Source organism: Bufo bufo, chromosome 6, assembly GCF_905171765.1.
Source record: "Bufo bufo chromosome 6, aBufBuf1.1, whole genome shotgun sequence".
Classification (NCBI taxonomy): Eukaryota; Metazoa; Chordata; class Amphibia; order Anura; family Bufonidae; genus Bufo; species Bufo bufo.
Window position 1 is genome coordinate 12,727,717 of NC_053394.1, and position 21,161 is coordinate 12,748,877.

The 21,161-nt window shown below is 48.7% G+C and overlaps 1 protein-coding gene across 1 annotated transcript in view; it reads right to left on the reverse strand.

Moving 5' to 3' along the window:
- SHOC2 (SHOC2 leucine rich repeat scaffold protein) overlaps positions 1–20,974 on the reverse strand; it is a 50,870-nt gene extending 29,896 nt beyond the window's left edge. The window contains exons 1-2 of the mRNA XM_040437556.1: positions 20,916–20,974; positions 547–1,468 (exon numbers count right to left, since the gene is read on the reverse strand). Coding sequence (XP_040293490.1) covers positions 547–1,252 — 706 coding nt within the window. The 5' untranslated portion in view covers positions 1,253–1,468; positions 20,916–20,974. The remainder of the gene's footprint in view (positions 1–546; positions 1,469–20,915) is intronic.
- Positions 20,975–21,161: the final 187 nt, after the last annotated feature.

Below are 21,161 nucleotides of genomic sequence, written 5' to 3' on the forward strand. Positions count from 1 at the left end.
GAGGCAAACGGATCCGTCCAGACTTACAATGTAAGTCAATGGGGACGGATCCGTTTGAAGATGACACAGTATGGCTCAATTTTCAAACGGATCCGTCCCCCATTGACTTTCAATGTAAAGTCAAAACGGATCCGTTTGCATTATCATGAACAAAAAAAAAAAAAAATTTTTTCTTTTTTTGTTTATGGTTATGCAAACGGATCCGTTCTGAACGGATGCAAGCGTTTGCATTATAGGAGCGGATCCGTCTGTGCAGACACCAGACGGACCCGCTCTGAACGGTAGTGTGAAAGTAGCCTAAACAGAGCAAAATAGCTAATGTAAGTGATTTACAAAATAGTTTCATATAATACTATAAGAGTTATTAGCATAAATGTATTTAACTCGGATAACCCCTTTAATGAGACTGAGCTGCAATACCAAGCACGACCACTATACAATGTATGGCGCTATGCTTGGCATACTATGAAGAGGCAGTGGCGGGATTCATAACCCCCTGAGGTTGGTCAATCCCCTTTAGATACAGAGACCCCCTCCCCCCCTTACCGATCTCTGCCGGCAGCTGCTTGATCTTGTTCTCCCGGATGCTCAGCATGGTCAGCTTGCTCAGGGCTTTGATGTCTTTCTCCACGGTAGTGAGACGATTGAAGCGCAAGAAGAGCGTGGTGAGGGAGCTCAGCTTGTACACCACGGCCGGGATCTCCCGCAGCTTGTTATGCCGCAGGTCCAGCATCCGCAGCTTCTTCAGGTTCTCCAGAGAGTCTGGCAGGCTGGTTAAAGAGTTCTCACTAAGCGCCAGCGTCACCAAGTTCACCAGGCTGCCCACCTCCGCTGGCAGCGAGGGCAGCTTGTTACCGTATAAATAAAGTTCCGACAGTTGCGTCAGCTCCTTGATGGAGGCCGGGAGCTGGTGAATGGACTTCTTGGCCAAGTCCAAACGAGTCGAGTTCTCTTCCCGGCATTTGTTCAGTTCCTTTATCACCTCGGCGTTGCTGGCCTTTTTACGCAAGCCAGACACGCCCGAGGGGCGCTTTATCGTGTTGTCCACGGAAAAAGCCACGCCAGGCTGCGCCCCACCTGCGTCTTTCTTCCCTTCTTTGGCATCTTTGACTTTGGTCTTAAGGTCCTTGTCTTTGTTCTCCTTCACAGGACCCCCAGAGGCCTTGGCTTCCTTTTCACGGTCCTTGACCATAGTGGGGCCCTTAGGGTCTTTATCCTTGGGGTCCTTATCTTTTCCTATGCTGCTGCTCATAGTGACGGATTAAGCCAAACACCTCATGAACTCAACATGAACAGAGTCCAGGATAATCCTTTACGTGGGGAGGAGAAAAAAAACAACAAAATAAAACAAAACAAAAAAAACTATAAAATCTGAGTTGCTCCCGAATATTTCGATATCCCCCGAGCTACATGTTTTATTCCAGATCAGACGTCGAATGCCAAAAAGACCGGTTCCGGGTTAGATCATCTGCGGGAAAATAAAAAGGACAGGAAAATGAAAAACAAATGAAAAACTTAAATTCATTACAAATCTGATGGGAAGTACTAGAAAAAACTGGGGCTGTCACAAATACAAATGCTATTGACATATCCCACTCTAGTCACATCAGGAGCTGCAGCACGTATTGTGCTGGCTGCCCATTGGCAGGAGAAGATGTGCGAATTTAAAGGGGTACTCTGGTAGGTAAACGTTATCCCCTACCCACAGAATAGGGGATAACTATCAGATCAGTGGGGGTCCTACCACTGTGACCCCCACCGTGATCATGAGAACGGGGCCCCGGACCCCCTGCAGCTCCCCTGAAATGACCCGAGCTGCTCGTTGCACATGCACGCAGCCGCTCCATTCATTTCTATGGGAGTTCCGGAGATAGCCGAGTACAGCACATGCAGGGGGTACAGGGCCCCCATTCCCAGCGGTAGGACCCCCACCGATCTGATAGTTATTCCCTATGCTATGGATAGGGGATAACTTTTACCTGCTGTTGGAATACCCCTTTAATGTGAAGTCTGACTATATGGAGCTTCCAAAATGTATTGATTAAGGCCAGCTGAATACTGAATGCAGCTCTGGAGGCAACTGAGGTTTAATGAATGGAATGCTTAGGATAAAGAGAAAAATGCTGTGTATTTCACTCTGCACATTGCAAAAGGTGAAATCCGGGCAGAAATATATGCAGCATATCAGCCACATGTGAACATAGCCCTACTGTCCATGGCAGTCCCTCTAGAGCAGGGATCAGCAACCTTCGGCACTCCAGCTGTTGTGAAACTACAATTCCCAGCATGCTCCATTCATTTCGATGTGAGTTCTAAGAAGAGCAGAACAAGTATGCATGCTGGGAGTTTCTCAACAGCTGGAGTGCTGGAGGTTGCCTACCCCTGCTCTAGAGGATGTTCACAGGCGGTGTATGGGCTGCGGTCTCTTCACCACTTACACACACGGCGGGGCATGTATTGCAGCTTTGTCCCCACCGCTGTGGGGTGCCGAGAGTAGGACCCCCACCGATCTGATGCTGAGGGCCGACCATCAAGAACCTGGAAATAATCGGCAGTATTTACACTGACGGCGCGCGCTCCTCCAGACAAACAGCTATGTCACTAAACACACAAGCCACCCGTCTGTTATTATAGGACTTGTATGGCCGTGTGGGATTTTTTTTGTTTCCAGACAAGAATCACGATTAACACAAAACCTTCAAAAACAAAGAAGTGTCACAGTTTTTAGGGCCCCACCTGAGTAAACATCCAAAGTACGACCCGTGAGGGCACAGACACAGCAATAAATGAAAAAAGTAAGGGCTAAAAACAAGTAAATGCAAATCATATCAGACCCCTAAACAGGTTCCCCAAATTCAGCCCCCAGACTATATATACCCCTAAATCAACTTGGACCAAAACGCACAAATTAATTAGACACTTCTAAATGGCTCCGGAAATATTTAAAGGGTTGGGGGCATATCGCTAGGATATCCCACCAATGTCAGAGAGGTGCCGGTCCCATAGGTGCTCCCAAAGTGAACGTACCGCGCATGCGTTCCCGTCCTCCATTCATTTATTCGGCTATTTCAGGAAGTCCCACTAAAATGGAGCGCACACCCCGAAAGCGCGGCCACCACTCCGTTCACTTCTATGGAGCCAGCGCTTGGCCGTTATCGGCACTGCCACAGACGTGAATGGATGGCGGCTGGGTTCCAGGTTACTTTGCGGGCTCGGTTCTAGAGATTGGTGCGGGTCCCAGAGGCGAGACCAAATCAGGTGAACGGTGCAGGAATTACAGCAGTTTGCATATGTGCCTCCCGCTTGTTAAGGGACCAAAAGTAATGGGACAATTGGCTTCTCAGCTGTTCCATGGCCAGGTGTGTGTTATTCCCTCATTATCCCAATTACAATGAGCAGATAAAAGGCTGTAATTGACTGTAATTTAAGGACCTGGCTGTACGTGCAATTGTACATATGGACAGAGGTCATCACAGGGGCCAGACCAGCACATAAAGCCGCTCAGTTATGGAAAATTATATCCCCTGCATCTTACAAACTACATCTGTGCCAGTAACACTCTTCATGAATCAGGAGGATCCGGATGAACATTCCCTCACATAGCTGGACGGCGCAGTAAAGGGGACAAGACAGGAGAAGAAAACAAGCAATGCTGCACCTGTAACTTATTGTGTATGCCCTCGGCCCCTACTGGAAACTGTCCTTTGCAGAGGCTGCAGTAAGTACATGACCTCGTTCATACACATTATAATATATTCTGTTGCAGTTATTACATCAGTTATGCTATCAAAGCTGAATGCTGGGAGGAAAAGTACAAATGAGGAGCTTAAGGCTAGTTTTAGGCCTACTGCACACGAACATGTGAGCTCCGTGGCCGTATTGCGGACCGCAGTTGCGGATCCGCAATGCACGGGCACGGTTCTGTGTGCATTCACTTCAATGGGTCCGCAAATCCGGAATGGTGCGGAACGGAAGCACGGAACGAACTCTACGGAAGCACGATGGGTGTTCATGTATTGAAAACGCCCACGATGGGTGTTCATGTATTGCGGGCCACAGGGCGCACACGTTTGTGTGCAAGAGGCCTTAGACAAGTGCGTCCTGTGTGAAAATCACACTCTGTGTAGGAGCACAATTCCCTTTATGGAGACTTCTCGTTTCTCAGGAGCGCACAGCATTATACTGATTTATAATGCTGTGTCTCTCTCTCTGCATGACCTTACTTCTACAAAATTATACTGATATAATAATGCCGTCAGTATAATTCAGTAGATACAGGTCATGCAGAGAGACACAGCATTATAAATCAGTATAATGCTCTGCGCTGCTGAGAAACGAGCAACTTCCATAACAGGGAATCTCGCTCACAAACGGAACGCGCCTTCTGCACAGGACGCACTTGTCTGAAACGGGCATAACGGCCTCCACCAGCGAAGCTGTAAACCGCGCAGAGCTAGCCTCTAGCTCTAAACACGCAGAAGGAAAAGAAAGTTCACAGAACTGGTAAAACCTGAAAAGTGAAATGTAATCGCCTGCAAATGGCCGTCAGTCACAGATACTCCCTAAGGATCAAGAACAGACGTCACTTCCCAATAAAGGAGTCCCCTGCCTGTACTCCTACTATCCAGGTAATAGGGAAGTACTAATAAGATCAGGGACACAAGACAATGAAAAAGATCACAATGAACAGGACTGAAATCAGACGAACACTAAGGCCCCTTTCACACGGGCGAGATTTCCGCGCGGATGCGCGAGTTGAACGCATTGCACCCGCACTGAATCCGGACCCATTCATTTCTATGGGGCTGTGCAAACGAGCGGTGAGACCTGGAAGCGCGAGTTACTGCTACAGAGGGTATTCCAAAAATTGCAAAAAGGGGCAATTGCCATCAAAATAGTTTCAACTTAGAAAGATTCCCTCTTCTCCTCAGCCAAAGGACTGCTAGCTCCCCTTCCCCAATGCACAGCGCGCTCGCCCCAGCGGTCCGACCATCGCAGTCATGTGACATCAGGGGAATGGTACGGAGAGAACAGAAGAATATTGGAATTTAGACAACTTTCTAATACACAGAGGCCCAGATTTACTAATCCTATAGATGGTGTAACCTTGACCCGTCGGTGTAGACCGCCACCAGATCTCTCATAGGGGCTCCGGCTGGAGGATAAGTCTGGCGCAGGGATAGACTCGTCTCTGACTTTTTGGTTGGCTTGGAGATATATTTTTTACGCCAGAGTTGTGCAAAAATTCTGGTACAAAATTGCGCACATCAGGCCATGCCCACTTTCCGCTAAGCCCTGCCCCTTCATCGAGTACATCAGGAAAAACGTAGAAACCCTAGATGCGCCAAATTGCACCACTTTTTTAGACCTATTTGGAGCAGATACATGAGTAAATTTGGGCCTTTAACCCCTTAAGGACCGGGCTCATTTTCACCTTAAGGACCAGGCCATTTTTTGGAAATCTGACCAGTGTCACTTTAAGGCTCCATTCACACGTCCGTGGTGTGTTGCGGACCCGCAAATTGCGGATCCGCAACACACCCGCCCGGCACCCCTATAGAAATGCCTATTCTTGTCCGCAAGCTGCGGCCAAGAATAGGACATGTTCTATCTTTTGCGGAGCTGCGGACCTGAAAATTGGGGCCGCGCTCCGCAAATGCGGATGCTGACAGCACACTGTCTGCAGTCCGCATCCATTCCGTCCCCATAGAAAATGAATGGGTCCGCACCCGTTCCGCAAAATTGCGGAACGAATGCGTACCCATTTGCGGACGTGTGAATGGAGCCTAAGTGCTAATAACTTTAAAACGCTTTGACTTATCCAGGCCATTCTGAGATTGTTTTTTCGTCACATATTGTACTTCATGACACTGGTAAAATGAAGTCAAAAAAATTATTTTTTTTGCACAAAAAAATACCTAATTTACCAAAAATTTTGAAAAATTTGCAAATTTCAAAGTTTCAGTTTCTCTACTTCTGTAATACATAGTAATACCCCAAAAAATTGTGATGACTTTACATTCCCCATATGTCTACTTTATGTTTGAATTGTTTTGGGAATGATATTTTATTTTTTGGGGGATGTTACAAGGCTTAGAAGTTTAGAAGCAAATCTTGAAATTTTTCAGAAATTTACAAAAACTCAATTTTTAGGGACCAGTTCAGGTCTGAAGTCACTTTGCGAGGCTTACATAATAGAAACCACCCAAAAATGACCCCATCTAAGAAACTACACCCCTCAAGGTATTCAAAACTGATTTTGCATACATTGTTAACCCTTTAGGTGTTGCACAAGAGTTATTGGCAAATGGGGAGGAAATTTGAGAATTCCATTTTTTTGTCTAATTTTTCATTTTAACCGATTTTTTCCACTAACAAAGCAAGGGTTAACAGACAAACAAGACTGTATCTTTATTGCCCTGACTCTGCTGTTCACAGAAACACCCCATATGTGGCCGTAAACTACTGTACGGCCACACAGCGGGGCGTAGAGGGAAAGGTGCACCGTTTGGTTTTTGGAAGGCAGGTTTTGCTGGACTGTTTTTTTTGACACCATGTCCCATTTGAAGCCCCCCTGATGCACCCCTAGAGTAGAAACTCCATAAAAGTGACCCCATCTAAGAAACTACACCCCTCAAGGTATTCAAAACTGATTTTACAAACTTTGTTAACCCTTTAGGTGTTGCACAAGATTTAATGGAAAATAGAGACACAATTTCAAAATTTCACATTTTTGGCAGATTTTCCATTTTAATATTTTTTTTCCAGTTACAAAGCAAGGGTTAACAGCCAAACAAAACTCAATATTTATGGCCCTGATTCTGTAGTTTACAGAAACACCCCATATGTGGTCGTAAACAGCTGTACGGGCACACGGCAGGGTGCAGAAGGAAAGGAATGCCATACGGTTTTTGGAAGGCAGATTTTGCTGGACTGTTTTTTTTGACACCATGTCCCACTTGAAGCCCCCCTGATGCTCCCCCAGAGTAGAAACTCCAAAACAGTGACCCCATTTTAGAAACTAAGGGATAGGGTGTCAGTTTTGTTGGTACTAGTTTAGGGTACATATGATTTTTGGTTGCTCTATATTACACTTTTTGTGCGGCAAGGTAACAAGAAATAGCTTTTTTGGCACGTTTTTTTTTTTGTCATTTACAACATTCATCTGACAGGTTAGATCATGTGGTAATTTTATAGAGCAGGTTGTCACGGACGCGGCGATACCTAATATGTATACAATTTTTTTATTTATGTAAGTTTTATACAATAACTTCATTTTTAAAACCAAAAAAATGTTTTAGTGTCTCCATAGTCTAAGAGCCATAGTTTTTTCAGTTTTTGGGCGATTATCTTGAGTAGGGTCTCATTTTTTGCGGGATGAGATGACGGTTTGATTGGCACTATTTTGGGGTGCATATGACTTTTTGATTGCTTGCTATTACACTTTTTGTGACGTAAGATGGCAAAAAATAGCTTTTTTTACACCGTTTTTTTTTTTTTTTTTTTTACGGTGGTCATCTGAGGGGTTAGGTCATGTGATATTTTTATAGAGCCGGTCGATACGGACGCGGCGATACCTAATATGTATACTTTATTTTTATTTATGTAAGTTTTACACAATGATTTCATTTTTGAAACAAAAAAAATCATGTTTTAGTGTTTCCATAGTCTAAGAGCCATAGTTTTTTCAGTTTTTGGGAGATTATCTTGAGTAGGGTCTCATTTTTTGCGGGATGCGATGACGGTTTGATTAGTACTATTTTGGCGTACATGCGACTTTTTTGATCACTTTTATTACCTTTTTTGGGAAGTAAGGTGGGCAAAATTTCAATTTTCTCATAGTTTTTTATTTTTATTTTTATGGCGTTCACCATGCGGGGAAAGTAACATGACCGTTTTATAGATCAGGTCGTTACGGACGCGACGATACCTAATATGTGTACTTTATTTTATTTTTTTAATTTTTATTCAGTGATAAATGTTTTTTTTATTTTTACTTTTTTTAACTTTTTTTTTGACCCAGACCCACTTGGTTCTTGAAGATCCAGTCGGTCTGATGTCTGTATAATACAGTACAGAACCATATATAGGGTACTGCACTGTATTTTACTTACACTTTGTCTGAACAGATCTCTGCTTTTAGCACAGATCTGTTCAGCACCATGGACAGCAGGACGCCTGAGCAGGCGTCCTGTTGCCATGGGAACCTTCCCCGTCTGCCACAACTTCGCAGACGGGGAAGGGTAAGCACAGGGCTGAGGGGGGCACTCTCCCTCTCCATCGGGGGGCTGCAAAGGCACAGCAGCCCCCCGATGGAGAGGGAGGGAGCTCCCTGACCGATGACAGTTAACTTTTTCCATACAGCGGTCCGTACGGACCGCGGTATGGAAAGGGTTAAACGGAACGGCTGACATCTGCACAGATGTCAGCCGTTTATACCAGGGTGCCAGCAATGTGCTGGCACCCTGGTATAACCACTAGAAGCCAACGATCGTTCATGGGGAGGCGGGCGGGGGATCGCGATCCCGCCTGCCGCACCGCCCGCCTCCCGCAACGCCCCCACCACCTGCGACCTGATTTTATGCACTCTCAAGTTTCTGATCCCCGCGGTCAGGGCCCGCGGGGATCAGAAACTGCAAAAAGCGCAGCAAACCGCAGGTCTGAATTGACCTGCGGTTTGCTGCGATCGCCGGTACGGGGGGGTCAAATGACCCCCCCTTGCATTGTTACGGGATGCCGGCTGAATGATTTCAGCCGGCATCCCGTTCCGATTAACCCCCGCGGCGCCGGAATTCCGATTTTAAGTCAGGACGTACCGGTACGTCCTGTGTCCTTAAGGACTCGGGAAATAGGGCGTACCGGTACGTCCTATGTCCTTAAGGGGTTAAAGGGGTATTCCCATCTTAGACAATGGAGGCATATCGCTAAGATATGCCCCCATTGTCTGATAGGTGCGGGTCCCACACCTATATTGAGAACGGAGCAGGGAGCTTTCCTGGGGTCCGTCCACCACCAAACGCTAATCCCTGCCTCTCCCATAGAGGTGAATGAGAGCGCACTGCGCATGCACGGCCCATGCTCCCATTCATTTCTATGGGGCAGACGACAATAGCCGAGCCAGCGTTCTGCTATTTTCGGCGGCCCCATAGAAATGAATGGAGGGCGGCTGCGCATGCGCAGTGCGATCTCCTTCACTTTCGGGGCTCCGTTCTCGATATAGGTGCTGAGACCCGCACCTATAAGACAATGGGGGTATATCCTAGCGATATGCCCCCATTGTTCATGATGAGACAACCCCTTTAAGTCTCAGATCCTTACCATTTACAAGACCTCCGCTTGCCATCAGTGAATGGGAACAACTGCTGTTTACATACAGAGGCCGGAAACCTGAATAGACCCAATACTTCTCAAAGCTGAAGGTTTGTAACAACTGTATCCAGTCTAGACAATGCTCCGAGATAAAATACTGTACTCTAGACTGACACATTGTAACAAACCATCAGGAGCTGAGAGAAATGTGTGCTGTGTTTTTTGACAGGGTTTTCCAGTGTTGCACGGTGCACCCCCGGAATAAAACACCTGTAAACCCCCTTTCATGTATAGACTAACAGGCCCCGTGTGAAGCTTCGAGAAGGTCTGCACAAAAACGCTCCCATTCACTGACAGCAAGAACAGGCAGAAATATAGAAAGACCAATACAATGTTGCAGAACTTTTCAGAACGCACAGATTGCCCTATATTCCTACAAAATGCGGTGTGTCACCAGAAGCCCCCGGCGCTCGCCCGTCACTTGCTCGCTGCCCTCTAGGAAGCAGGAAGTTACCCCGTGTTTACCTACTGGAGCTGTAGGAAATGAATAAAACAATGGCGAAGCTTATAAAACGAAAACCGCGCATTTTCTAAAGACTCTTCTGAGCTACATAAACATAACGAGCAGGGAGTGTGGCGTGGATGCCAGGAGGCGACGGTTAACCCTTCCTGGCACTGACAGTTTAAGAAGCGGGAAGGAGTGCTGACACAATGCTCCCCTTATTTAACGAGGCTGCAGATTCCATTGTACCTGCGTCCCCCGCTCAGACGCCCTGCTGCTCACAAGACCTCAACAATCAACCTGTCACAAAGCGCCAAACCTACCCCAGAGGCGAATCCATAGATCACCCCCATCAGACACGGCACTACAGATGGTGAAAAGGCTGCAAAAACGTCACTGCCGGAGGTGATACTGGTGTAAAGCAACCAAACCGATTCCACCTTCCATTTTCTAAAGGAGCTGGGAAAAATGAAAGGTGGAATCTATTGGTTGCTACTCCAGAGCTGCACTCCCTATTCTGCTGGCCTGGTGCAGTCACTGTGTACATACATTACATTACTTATCCTGTACTGATCCTGAGTTACATCCTGCATTATACTCCAGAGCTGCACTCACTATTCTGCTGGTGCAGTCACTGTGTACATACATTACTGATCCTGTGTTACATCCTGTATTGTACTCCAGAGCTGCACTCACTATTCTGCTGGTGGAGTCACAATCCTGAGTCCCAGGCATTAGACCAAACACATGTGAGACTTTTTTTTTTTAAACATTTGTTACGTACCCAGCAGTCAGAGGGTTAACACGTGAGGGGAGGACGACCGATCACTGGGGAACCTTTGACCCCGGCTCACATTATCGACTCTGTTGCATTTTGGTGCAAAATTTTATCTTGGACAGTTTTTTGGGGGGACTGTGGCGTGAAACTACAACTCCTAGCATATCCTGAGCCACCGCCAGGGATATTACAAGAGAGATTTTATGAAAATATTTCCTTTTTTTTTTAATTATTCCTGGCAGACAGTGCTTTGCCATAATCCAGTAAATAATCCCCAAATGAACTAAATGCTGAAATAAGCAGATTGACCTAGAAGAGGAGGCAGAAGTCCCAGCAGCGACACTCATCACACTCACAGTCCTGCCAGGTACAAGGGTGAAGGCGCCTACACAAGGTAGCCGAGGCAGGCCGCTGCAGTCCCATACAGAGGTCTGTTCAGAGCAGGCACAGCATTTATAGGGAGTCTGTCAGCAGTTCTGACCAAATGAATCTGCTGACAGCACTAGGTAGGAGCTAGGGAGGGCAGTACAACCATACCTTTTGTAATCAGGAGTAGTGGGAATACAAAGTTTTATTCTGCCAAATTCTGCTCTCTCTCAAGTGACCAGGAGGCGGGGCTTCAAGTGCTCTCTCCGTGGAGCCGTTTCACAGTCCCTCACCTCTGCCCTCTACTCTGAGTGACAGGTGTAGCATCCAATCAGGAGACCACTGCATCTGTCACTCAGAGGAGAGGGGCTGAAAAGCCGCTCAATGCAGAGAGCACTTCACAGTGAAGCACAGTGTGCACTTGAAAGCAGAATTTGGCAGAATAAAACTTCATAATCACACTACTCCTGATAATAAAAAGGTCCACAAAAATCTGAATTCGACTTACCCCCATACACCAGTGCTTTCCAAAATTACAAAAGTGAGAAGTGGAGATAAATCTAAGCAACTATTAAATACCGTATTTTTCGCTTTATAAGACACACCTGATAAGACACACCTAGATATTTGAGGAGGAAAATAAGAAAAATATTTTGAACCAAAAGGTGTGCTTTTGGTGAGTTTTGAACTAATGGTTGTCTGTGGATGACGCCCTGTTATGGGGGACCCGTGGATGACGCCCTGTTATGGGGGACCCGTGGATGACGCCCTGTTATGGGGGACCCGTGGATGACGCCCTGTTATGGGGGACCCGTGGATGACGCCCTGTTATGGGGGACCCGTGGATGACGCCCTGTTATGGGGGACCCGTGGATGACGCCCTGTTATGGGGGACCCGTGGATGACGCCCTGTTATGGGGGACCCGTGGATGACGCCCTGTTATGGGGGACCCGTGGATGACGCCCTGTTATGGGGGACCCGTGGATGACGCCCTGTTATGGGGGACCCGTGGATGACGCCCTGTTATGGGGGACCCGTGGATGACGCCCTGTTATGGGGGACCCGTGGATGACGCCCTGTTATGGGGGACCCGTGGATGGCAGTTTTAAGGGGGATTTGTGGATGGCACTGTTATAGGGGATCTGTGGTGGACACTGTTATGAGGGTGGTCTGTGGATCATACACTAGTGTGGGGGATGTGTGAATGACACACATAGCATCTTATGTAATGGTGGTCACTATTCACACAGGACAATATACTGTGACACATATGATACTGTGACCAGCATAAGATCATCCGCTCTTAGCCAGGGAGAAGACGCTCCAGTTCTCGCGAGATTCACGAGAACTGGAGTGATTTCATCCATCCGGAGCCATCTCGCGAGAACTGGAGCGTCTTCTCCCTGGCTAAGACCGGAGCGCGCTGATTGGATGCGCTCCGTGCCAGGGAGAAGAATGACACGCCCGGAAGAACTTTTGAAGGCCCACCCAGTTGAACCGAATGGCTCATTAGCATACAAGGCGGCAAATATTCCGGGGGCAGTGCGGACAAACGGGGGCACTGATTGAAAAATTAATGACTGAATAAGCAATACCAGGGGCATGTAAGTAAGACTATATCTTTAGTTTAACTTTCATTTTGAGGTGAAAGGTCCTCTTTAAGGTTCCAGGAAGGGACTTGTGATTTCAAAGAGGGCCTCAATCTTGATGCTGCTCTCATGAATCTTCTGATCCATCTGTGACTTGCTAAGTCCGCATCGAAGAAACAGCTGAGTGCCAATACCTGTACTTTTAGAGTAGATGGCCTAATACCCAGTTTTAGACTCTTTTGAAGGAAATCTAAGATTTGTGGAATCTTTGGTCCAACTAGGTTTGGAGAAGATTCCCCTGACCAAGAGAAGAATCTCTGCCAAATTTGTTAGGTATATGGCATTTGTCACCTTCTTCCTACTGGACCTGAGAGTAGCTATGACCTTGTCTGAAAGTCCTTGACGCTCAGGATCCAAGCTGTCAGTCTTAAAAACTCTGAATGGGGATGAAGAATGGGCCCCTGATGTAGAAGGTCTTTCCTGAGCAGAAGAGTCCATGGGCTGGAGATTGAAAGTTTGAGGGAGGAGAACCAACTCCTCTTTGGCCAAAAGGGGGGTTTATCAGGATTACTCTTGGAATAAATCGGTATTGGAGGAAACACATAACACAGATTCCAGAACCATGTTGTGGTGAATGTGTCCATCATCCAAGGATTGCCCCTGGGATCCAGGGAACAGAATCTGTTCACTTTTTTGTTGTCTTTTGACGCAAACAAATCTATGTCTGATGTCCCCCATCTGTCGACTATCATTCCGAAGACTTATGGATTTAGGGACCATTCTGTTTGGTCTATTGTGTGTCGGCTTAGATAGTCCTCCACCTGGTTGAGGGTCCCTTTCAGATAGGTTGCCGAGATAGACCTCACAATAAAATATTATTTGAAAGGTCTAGAAGCTTCTTTGATTTTGTTCCTCCCTGATGTGAGAGGTAAGCCACTGTCGTCGTGTTGTCTGACAGGATACTGAGGTGGTGATCCAGAAGAGCCTTTTAAGGCTTCCCATACAGCACACAGCTCTCTGAAGTTTGAGGATTGGCTGCTTACCGAAGGCACCCAGGAACCTTGGTAATAGGAGCCCCCAATTTTTGCTCCCCAGCCCGACTGACTCGCAGCCGTCTTGATCTGAACAGACGGAGACTTCCTCCAGGCCACTCCCTGTGAGAGATTGTTGTCCACCTTCCACCATCTTAAGGAGGCTTTACATAGGCTGGAATATGAACCTTGCAATCTAATGACCTCTGTTGCTTGTCCCAGATGTCCAGAATCCAGGACTGCAATGGGACGGGAATGTAGTTGACGCCACATTACTCAAGAAATGTAGGCTGTCAGAGTTCCCAGCAAACTCATAGCTTCTCTTATAGAGCAGATGATCGTTTTCCTCTGGAAGGTTTTGACTTTCTCCTTTAGAGACTGAATCTTGTCTGTGGGCAGGAAAGTGGTCTGTGAGTGTGAGTCCAGGATGACTCCCAAAAACCGTACTCTGGCCGATGGCCGTAGACAGGATTTCTGTAGATTGACAATCCAGTCCAGATCTGTTAGTAATTGGTCTACTGTATCTCCCACTAGAAGGAAGTCCTCTAGGTAAGGGATCGTGTTTAGTTATTTTTGTCTCAGGAATGCTACCATCTCCATCACCAGATTGGTGAATATTCTGGGAGCCGAGGAAATCCCAAACGGAAGAGCTGTAAACTGAAAATGGCGAGTGTTGCCTTGCTGGTCTTTTATGGCGAATCTCAAGAATTTTTGAGTTGTGGTGGATCGGGATGTGATGATACGCATCTTTTAAGTCCACTGTACACATCACTGCATTCTTTTTTTATTAGGAGAATTAGGGATTCCATCCTGAACTTCCTGTAGGAAATGTACTTGTTGAGGAATTTCAGATTTATAATCATACGGAATGAGCCTTCCTTCTTTTTCACCAGAAAGAGACTAGAATAGAATCCCTGGCCCTGTTCTGAAACTGGGATCCGAATTACAACCCTTAAGTCTATGAGATCTTTGATCCCCTGCCAAATGCTGCACTGAGCTTTCACTGACCCCAGATTTCATGTCAAAAATCTCCTCGGGGGACTGAAGAAAATTCTATTTTATAGCCCGCTCCGACTACCTCCTGGGCCCAGGGATTTGATGTTACCTTCTCCCAGGAAGATAGGAGTTTCTTTAGCCTTCCCCCCACTCTGGCATCATTGTTTACTCTGGGGATTGAGGAGAAACCCTTTACCCTTACCCCCTTTGGGGTAACTCCAGCGGACTGACATCCCTTTCCCTCTGTAGGATCTCTCTTGGCCCTGAAAGAAACTAAAGGGAATTTTCCTCCTATAAAAAAAAAAAAAGGTCCATCCTCCGGAAACCCCTTCTTTTTATCTGACGCCTTTTCCAGGATCTTGTCTAAGACTTGACCGAAGACACATTTACCTGAAAAGGGGATAGAACATAACTTCATTTTTGAAGTCTTGTCCCCTGACCACGATTTCATCCAAAGGGCACAACGTGCCGCATTAGAAAGATCTGCATCCTTTGCCAAGAATTGAATGGACTCAGCAGACGCATCCGCTAAAAAGGTCGCTGCCGATTTTAGAAGAGGGATGGAATTTATTATTTCCTACCTGGGGGTCTTATCCCTCAAATGGGAATCTAACTCATTTAGCCAAAGATACATAAACCTCGCGATTGACGTTGCAGCTCTGTTAGATTTAAGATTAAACATGGACGCCTCCCAGGATTTACGTAATAAGCTGTCTGCTTTGCTCTCCTTGGAGTCCCTCAATTGGGATTGCGTCTTCAAAGGGTAAAGAGTTTTTTTTTATTAACCTTGGCCACCTGTACGTCTATTTTGGGATCTCGTCAAATAGTCTTGACTCTGCCGGATCAAATAACAGGCGGTTCTTGTATTCTCTAGATACCCCTAGCCTCTTCTCAGGGTCTGACCATTCATCCAAGATCATATCCCGAATGTTTTCGTTAATCGGGAACACCCTGTTTATTTTTTACCTTAGTCCCCCAAACATCTCCTCCTGAATGGAGTGAGTTTTAATTTAACATCCTCCACCCCCATGGTGGCTCTTATGGCTTTAAGGAGGTCAGACATCTCATCTGTGGCAAAGTAGAAGTTTCTTTACTGCCTTCTGGAATTTCTCCCTCAGAAAGGGGGTCCTCCTCATCCCACTGTCTGGAAGAGTCGTCGATGTCACCAATGCATTCCGAATCAGAAGGGGAGGGTGGGATTAACTTTTGCCTGGTCAGCCTCCGACATCTGAGATACCTTAACCTCCTCCTGAATCATGGAACGAACCTCATCCCTCAGTGAGGCACGTTTCAGGGCAGGGTTTATCATTAACCTTTCTCTGTTCACACCCTACAGAGGTCATGGGTCAATCTCCTTGTGGTCGTCATGGTGATGATATGGAAAGCTAGATTTGCACTGCTCTCCCCAGACCCAATCTGGTGCGGTCAGCATTTTAGCATGGTCAAAGATCAGATCAGTGGTTGCCAGTCACCCAAAAACCACTCATCTAAAAAAGGATTGAAAAGGTAAACATCCAGGACAGACAGAGAAAAGCATTGCGCGTCTGCCCCAAGCACACACTGGCTGTTGACGGATCCTAATAAAAATAAAAGTTGCTTTAAAATCTGCCCCATGGGCTACCACTAGGTCATTTCTGCAAGCGGCGGCTCCACTCCTCAGACGTCCTGCATCGGTTATAGACCTTATGACCTCTTCCATTCATCCAAAAAGGAAGGCACAGACACTCTGCTGTGGAGCTCTTTGCAGGGGAGAACTGTGAATATGAAGTTTTATTCAGTCGGGTTCTGCTCCTGTAAGTGCCCAGGAGGCGGGGCTTCATGGAAGTGTTCTCTGCATTGATCTACACAGCCCCTCCCCTCTGCTCTAAGTGACAGCTGAGGCATCCAACCAGGAGATGCCTACAACTGTCCTTCAGAGCAGAGGGGTGGGGCTGTGAAGCTCACTGCAGAGAGCACTACTTCACGAAGCTCCGCCTCCTGGGCACTTACAGGAGCAGAACATACAGAGTAAGGCCTCATGCACACGACTGCAAAAAAACAGGTCCACAAAAAATACAGTATACGTCCGCGTGCATTCCGTATTTTGCAGAACAGAACAGCTGGCCCCTAAAAAGAAAAGTCCTATCCTCGTCCGTAATATAACGGAAATATGGAAACGGAATGCACACGGAGTAACTTCCATTATTTGTGGACCCATTGAAATGAATGGTTCTGTGTGCATGAGCCCTAAAACTTTATATTTACACTAATCGTGAGGATAAAAGCACCACAAGAGGCAGGTATGCACTTCTGTCAGCTGCTCAGCCTGGTCAGAACTGCTGACAGACTCCCTTTAAATCAATACATGATGAGCGATACTGAGGCTGCGTTATCACAGTGCGCTGAAATCTCAGAAAATGTCAGCAGATATTGTGGAAAAAGTAGAAATCTGGCTGCACCACGGCCAGGCCTGAGGCCACCGCACCCACAAGGTGACAGTGTGAAGACATCAAAGGATCAAGACAACAGAGGAAACGCCACAACCTGGATTTTGCAACAAGTTTGCAGCCAATGGCAGAGGCTCCTGGGGACACTAATTGTTACATTGTAGCCGCCGCGGGAAGTGCCGCAACAATTACATCGCTGGAGAATTTACAAGCAAAACTTGGTAATTAGGAAGATCAAATAACGTCTCCGCGGCCGGGCAGGTCGTCTCTGGTGCCTGCCCCAAACAGGATCCCTGGGCAGAAACAGCATTAGTCCTGCCTGGCATCTTCTCTAGTGCCCTCCAAGTCAGTACAGATAAGGAGCTAGCAGGAGGGGGTTGGGGCTGCTGACCGGGTCACTGGCCTGATAACTCCACACATAATATAATATCACAGTCGTCTCCAATCTGTGAACTGAATGCATGAGCAGCGACATCGCCCGCCCTGATAGTTTGTTACAATGTATCAGAGCAGATAAAATGTAGCAGGCCACCTACCCGACACTTTAGGCTCTTTCACACGATCGGATGCTGTGCGTGTAATCTGCCGCGTGAAAGAGAGCCGAGCCCCGATCCGGACAGCAGAGACACGGAGCAGTCACATGATTGACAACGCTCCGGGCCTCTCGGTGAGATAAAGTTGTGTCTGCCGTCCGGAGCGGGGCTCGGCTCTCTCTCGCGCAGTGGACTCGGCATCCGCTCGTGTGAAAGAGAGCTTGTGATTAACAAAAAAATGGACAAACGCCCCATTCGTGGTCCGTGTGGGGCCTTCATGGGCCGTCAGACATCATCCAATTGTTGGTCAAAGGGCTCATGCACACGGCCGTATGAATTCTGCGGTCCACAAAAAATACAGATGACGTCCGTGTCCATTCCGTATTTTGCAGAATGGAAGAGCTGGACCCCAATAGAACCGTCCTATCCTTGTCCTTAATGCGGACAATAATGGGACACATTCTATTTGTTTGCGGAACGGACATACGGACACGGAATGCACACGGAGTAACTCCCCCCCCTTTTTTTTTGCAGACTCATTGAAATGAATGGTTCCGCTTACGGTCCGCAAAAAAACGGACACAGAAAGAAAATACATATGAACGCTAGGCTCAGACAAGCATGCATGAGGTCTACCGTCTTAAAGGGATTTTCTGGAACTTAGAAATTGATGGCTATTCTCAGGAGAGGTCGTCAATATCAGATGATTGGGGGCGGGGGGCACTCCGACTCCCAGCATCAATCCGTCCACTGTGCTGTTCCCAATGCTGGCGTACTGCAGCTCAGCTCCCATTCACTTCAGTGTGACAAGGCAGGGGGACTACACAGGACACTGCTCCTGTCCCAAGGTATGGCTTCCAGTGACCACAGCTGATAGGTGGGGGTGGCTGGTGTCAGACCCCCCAATCCATCTGATATTGATTATCTATCCTGAGGATAAGACATCAATAGCTACTGTAAGTCTGGGAAGACCCTTTTAGTAGGAAGAGAGGAATAAACTGCTGGCAGACCCCCCCCCCCCCCCCCCTCTCCCTAAATGACTGCTTTAGCAGCCAATCAGGAGACAGAACAGCCACTAAAAGGGGAGAGGCAGGAAGCGTTCAGACCGCCCCCGGGCACTTGTACTGCCAGCAATGGGGGGATAAAGCTCTAAACCCCTCTGTTCTGCCCCCTGTACAGCCTGATGGCCCCGGAGCCCAGAGCGTCGCTGCTGGCACCTAGTTACTTTTTGGGTTGGTTTCAGTCGAAGCCGATCATCAGTAGCAGGAGACGTCCGCTTGCCCTCAGTCGGCCGCCCCCCGGCTACCCACATACAGACATCACAGCCCCAGATGGGAGGATGTCCCGCAGCTGCAATGAATGCACCGATCAGAACCGGAAGCCATCGCTTATCGCCATAAACACGCTATGATCAGACCTGAGGCCCCCACCCCATTCACCACCTCTGCCTGACACTACGCCGCGCTGGCCCTTCTGGAGAACTATATACAAGACACGGCGCCCCACAATATGGCGGGATCGCTGTAACAACCAATCAAATGACAGCTTTGCTACAACCTGACTGACAACTCCTTAAAGGGGTTTTCCAGTCACAGCCATAAGGTACATCCACAGCTAACACACGACCCCCCATAGATAATGGAGGGCGCTGTGACCAACCCCCTCACCCAAAAGAGTCATGGGCGCCACCTACCACACATCATGCTACCCCTTTAACTTTGCACCTAACCTCCCCACTTCAGCTGTCTGCTGGGAGTAGTAGTAGATTTCAGTTTGAGGTCTACTGGATTAACCCCCTCTGGACTCTGAGTCGTCCTTCATTCAAGCCACTTATTTAGTTTAGTGTCTGGGAAAGCTGGGTGACAACCAAGATGGCCACAGTAATAGCAGCCACAAGGGTTGTCCCCGTCTCCTCGGGTTTTGTATATTAGTCAGGGATATTCAAGTATCCAGATCCCCCCCATTTATGCCACAAAGGTGGATTACCCCACAAGTTATCAAATGCTTGAGATGCGGCAGAACACAGCGGGGGGGGGGGGGGGCACCAACCTCACACAGGGCAGAGGAGGGGGGGGGCACCAACCTCACACAGGGCAGAGGAGGGGGGGGGCACCAACCTCACACAGGGCAGAGGAGGGGGGGCACCAACCTCACACAGGGCAGAGGAGGGGGGGGCACCAACCTCACACAGGGCAGAGTAGGGGGGGGCACCAACCTCACACAGGGCAGAGGAGGGGGGGGGCACCAACCTCACACAGGGCAGAGGAGGGGGGGGGCACCAACCTCACACAGGGCAGAGGAGGGGGGGGCACCAATCTCACACAGGGCAGAGGAGGGGGGGGCACCAACCTCACACAGGGCAGAGGAGGGGGGGGCACCAACCTCACACAGGGCAGAGGAGGGGGGGGGCACCAACCTCACACAGGGCAGAGGAGGGGGGGGCACCAACCTCACACAGGGCAGAGGAGGGGGGGGCACCAATCTCACACAGGGCAGAGGAGGGGGGGCACCAATCTCACACAGGGCAGAGGAGGGGGGCACCAATCTCACACAGGGCAGAGGGGGGGGGGCACCAATCTCACACAGGGCAGAGGGGGGGGGGGCACCAATCTCACACAGGGCAGAGGAGGGGGGGCACCAATCTCACACAGGGCAGAGGAGGGGGGGCACCAATCTCACACAGGGCAGAGGAGGGGGGGCACCAATCTCACACAGGGCAGAGGAGGGGGGGCACCAATCTCACACAGGGCAGAGGAGGGGGGGCACCAATCTCACACAGGGCAGAGGAGGGGGGGCACCAATCTCACACAGGGCAGAGGAGGGGGGGCACCAATCTCACACAGGGCAGAGGAGGGGGGGCACCAATCTCACACAGGGCAGAGGAGGGGGGCCACCAATCTCACACAGGGCAGAGGAGGGGGGCCACCAATCTCACACAGGGCAGAGGGGGGGGGGCACCAATCTCACACAGGGCAGAGGGGGGGGGGGGCACCAATCTCACACAGGGCAGAGGGGGGGGCACCAATCTCACACAGGGCAGAGGAGGGGGGGCACCAATCTCACACAGGGCAGAGGAGGGGGGGCACCAATCTCACACAGGGCAGAGGAGGGGGGGGCACCAATCTCACACAGGGCAGGGGGGGGGGCACCAATCTCACACAGGGCAGAAGGTGTGGTCACTTATGTCACATGGGGGCTTTTGTCACATAAGGAGAAGGGGGCGCTGCTCTCACTGTGGGTACGAGGGGTTCACGGGTCGGGCCCAATCTTCGGGGCCTCATGTCTCCAGGACATCGCTGCAGACAGGCCACACCCACGGCACAGGACACCCCCTGCACAAACCCGGACACGGTGACACAAACAAAGCCCGGGGATTACACGCACCATCATGATGTTGTTATTCCTCCGCCCGTCTCCCTGCTCTGCTATCCGCCGCCATCCTCCTCCTCCTCTCCACCTCCTCCTCCGCTCTGCGACGCATGACGTCACCGCGCTCTCCGCCCTCAGACTCACGTGAACGGCTGTCCCTCCATGGCCACACCCACCACACGTCACATGCCAACTGTCAGCCCGCCCTCTCAAAAGAGCCGCGTTATTTCTCGCGATATTGCTACATTTGTTTTCAACAAG